This window comes from Capricornis sumatraensis, chromosome 15 (genome assembly GCF_032405125.1).
Source record: "Capricornis sumatraensis isolate serow.1 chromosome 15, serow.2, whole genome shotgun sequence".
Lineage (NCBI taxonomy): Eukaryota > Metazoa > Chordata > Mammalia > Artiodactyla > Bovidae > Capricornis > Capricornis sumatraensis.
In genome coordinates, this window is record NC_091083.1 from 59,725,005 (window position 1) to 59,727,852 (window position 2,848).

General features: G+C 47.0%; 1 protein-coding gene across 1 annotated transcript; it reads right to left on the reverse strand.

The window, feature by feature from the left end:
- Window positions 1–1,138: 1,138 nt before the first annotated feature.
- FAM217B (family with sequence similarity 217 member B) lies at window positions 1,139–2,287 on the reverse strand. The gene has a single exon (XM_068986790.1). The coding sequence runs from the start codon at window positions 2,285–2,287 to the stop codon at window positions 1,139–1,141; it is 1,149 nt and encodes a 382-aa protein (XP_068842891.1).
- Between the last annotated feature and the right edge of the window lie 561 nt (window positions 2,288–2,848).

Below are 2,848 nucleotides of genomic sequence, written 5' to 3' on the forward strand. Positions count from 1 at the left end.
AACTCCTGGAGCTTGCTCAAGCTCATGTCCATCGAGTCAGTGATGCCATCCAACCATCTCATTCTCTGTTGTCCCCTTCTCCTCCTGCCTTCTATCTTCGTGACTTAACAGCAGTTAAATAAGAAGCATTTAGGAAGCTCAGGAAGCCACAGGGCCATGTAAGGATGTGAAGACATTCATTCAGTAACTTTAGTCATGCTCCCTCCCCCAAGATTATAAAGCAAGATTATAAAGTCCTGCTCTTGCACATGAAGACAGATTATCATTTTACAACAGAGAGGGGCCAGGTCCCAAATCAGGAATGTAATAAGGGTTCCACTCAAAGTGGTTTCGTGTGTATCTGTCTGATTATAGGCCCTGCTTTTGCAAACTCTAAACGGTGGTTTACCTGTGGCATCTCTTCAGAGATGCCACCCGCCAGGAATTCCAGGTATCAACATTTCATTCTTCCTCCCACCACTTGCCAACAACCACACTGAGACCCACCAACCTCCACTGGGATGAAGTCTGCATGCTGACAGAATACAAAAAATTGACTTCACACTACCTCTAAAAGGCCTTCTTAAAAAACAAAACAAAACCCATGTTACGGAAAGCGCATGGAAGCCCTAGATTCTACTCTCTCCCAAGAGCAGGAAACTTAGTGATAAATGACTTTGCTCAAAATAGATGCTGTTGAGGAAGGGCCCAAGCTTCCCCTGGGGTGAAACAGCCAGAACTTCTGTTTGAATCCTTTAGGGCCAGGGCGCAGAGAGCCCTGTCTCAGATACTCAGGATTCTCTACTGTTTGAAGCCATACCCACTAGCTTACATATGCTGTGGCTGAGATTTCAGAAGTGGAGTTCACTCAAGTCCCGCTAGAGAGCAGTGGTTTTATTTCTTTCTGTGGCATAGACTTTGGCTGATGTTTACCTCAAGTTTGCCTAAGACTGTCAACACAAAGTATGATTACCTAAAGACTTCTTTTTTTGAAAACAACCCTGTGTGGCAGGGGTGGAGGTGAGGGTGGGTGGACTAAAGAACTGTCCACCCCTTCAAGGTCAGTAAACCCGAAGTCTCTTACAATTCACTGGAGGGGAACTTTCGGAAGAGCTTTAATACTGAGTCATCTGCGGGTTCTTGCAATTCATCATCTCAGTTATTTCTTGAATTTGTATGTATTTTGCTTTCCTCCATTAGTTTTGAGCTTTTTCTCGCTGGATATCGTGGCATGAGCACAGTTATTCACGTTTCCCTTCTTCTTAAGACCTGTGTGTGCTGGTGCCCGGGCGGCCCTGCAGCCGTCCACAGGATCCAGGATCACGGCTGGCGGCCGGGGTGCACGGAGGTTCCCATTGCTCTCGATCTTGGGGCCACTGTCTCCACCGGATAAGTCCCAGGGCTGCAGCCTGGAGCTCTTGTTGGATTTCTTTTTCTTCTTCTCTTTCTGCTCCTCCAGGGTTTGCTTCTGAGAACATAATCGGCTACTGCTCAGCACATCAAGAGGTCTGGGGAAAGCCTCACCAGTGTAACAGAATGAATGGACTTCCTTGCAGAGCGTGTCTTTCTTTCGTGAAAGGCCCGACTTCAGAGGCCCTTCCTGCTGAGGCCTGGACAGAGTGCTGGGCATCAGCTTGCTTCTCCCAGGGCTCTTCAGGGCCCCCGAGGTCCCAGGGGCAGTGGGAGGCCTCCCTTTGGCCACCTTGCCTTTCTCGCACTGGATGGTCTGGATCTGCAGCCACTCGAGCTGGACGAGCCTGTCGACGTACTTGCCTAGGAGTCCCCCAGTTTTGGGCACGGCCTCTGTCCTGCGCTCGGAGTGCAGGAGCATGGCCATGTCCCGCAGGTCCCAGGAGTTGCACGGGGGTGGGAGGAAGTCGGGGTAACAGTATTCAGGCCAGGTGGGGCCCTGCCCTGGGTGCAGATCGAAGTGAACCGGGTCAATCTCTTCGGCTCGAAGGTGAAGATCTGGAGGCGTGAGGGGGGATGGGGGGATGGCGATCCTTTCTGAATCAGAGAGGTCACTAGCACTGTCCTCCTCCTCGGCATCTTCTTTGATGATTTTCATGGACTGAAAGTCCAGAAACAGCTTGTTCCCTGAGAGCCCCCGATATCTGGGGCCGAGGGGACTCCTTTCGGGGTTTCCTTCTGGGGAAATGCTTTCCTTCAGCTTATCCTCAGTCAGTTGGGGGACACCTCTGAGACTGCTTTTCAGCTGGGAAGAAATGTGGGGGACTTGGGGTTTACTCTGTCTTTTTCTGGAATTCTTGGGATGTTGTACTTTAGTCCGAGATGGGCCTGCATTCATACTGCTGCGAGAGATAAAATTGCAATTCTTAGTCCATGTGACACAAACTGGCCTTCTGATGATTTTAAGAAAGTAATCAAAAGAAGCCTCTAGTTGTACACTTCAGCTATGACAACGGGTTAGATTGATACTCTATTTAGGAAATAATATTAATATAAAGCAGGTGCCAGAAGTATATGCATGGATTCATTTTGCATCAAATATTAGCTTCTAAGAAAAACACTAACATTTCATAAAGTACTTATATTACCATCTTAAACCCATTGTGTGTACTTTGAAAAATATCTCTTGTAGAACACTCAGTCTGTTGTTAATGATGAGCAGTGTTTAATAACACAAACAAATAAAATCCACACCTTTCTTTTATATACCTAGTTTAAATTAAATGTAGACTGGATGTAAAATACACATTTTACAGAACTTAATCACTGGTTGGTGGTAACTCTGAGCCAGCAAATATCCTAAGGAAAACTGTAGCATATACAACCTACACCTTAAGCCAAAAGCTTATCAAAGTGTCAGCATATCTTCAAATAGAAAACACACTAGGGAAAACAGTGT

What these genes read in the sequence shown, in the direction of transcription:
- FAM217B (XM_068986790.1), bottom strand. Translation starts at nt 2,287, where the DNA reads ATGAATGCAGGCCCATCTCGGACTAAAGTACAACATCCCAAGAATTCC.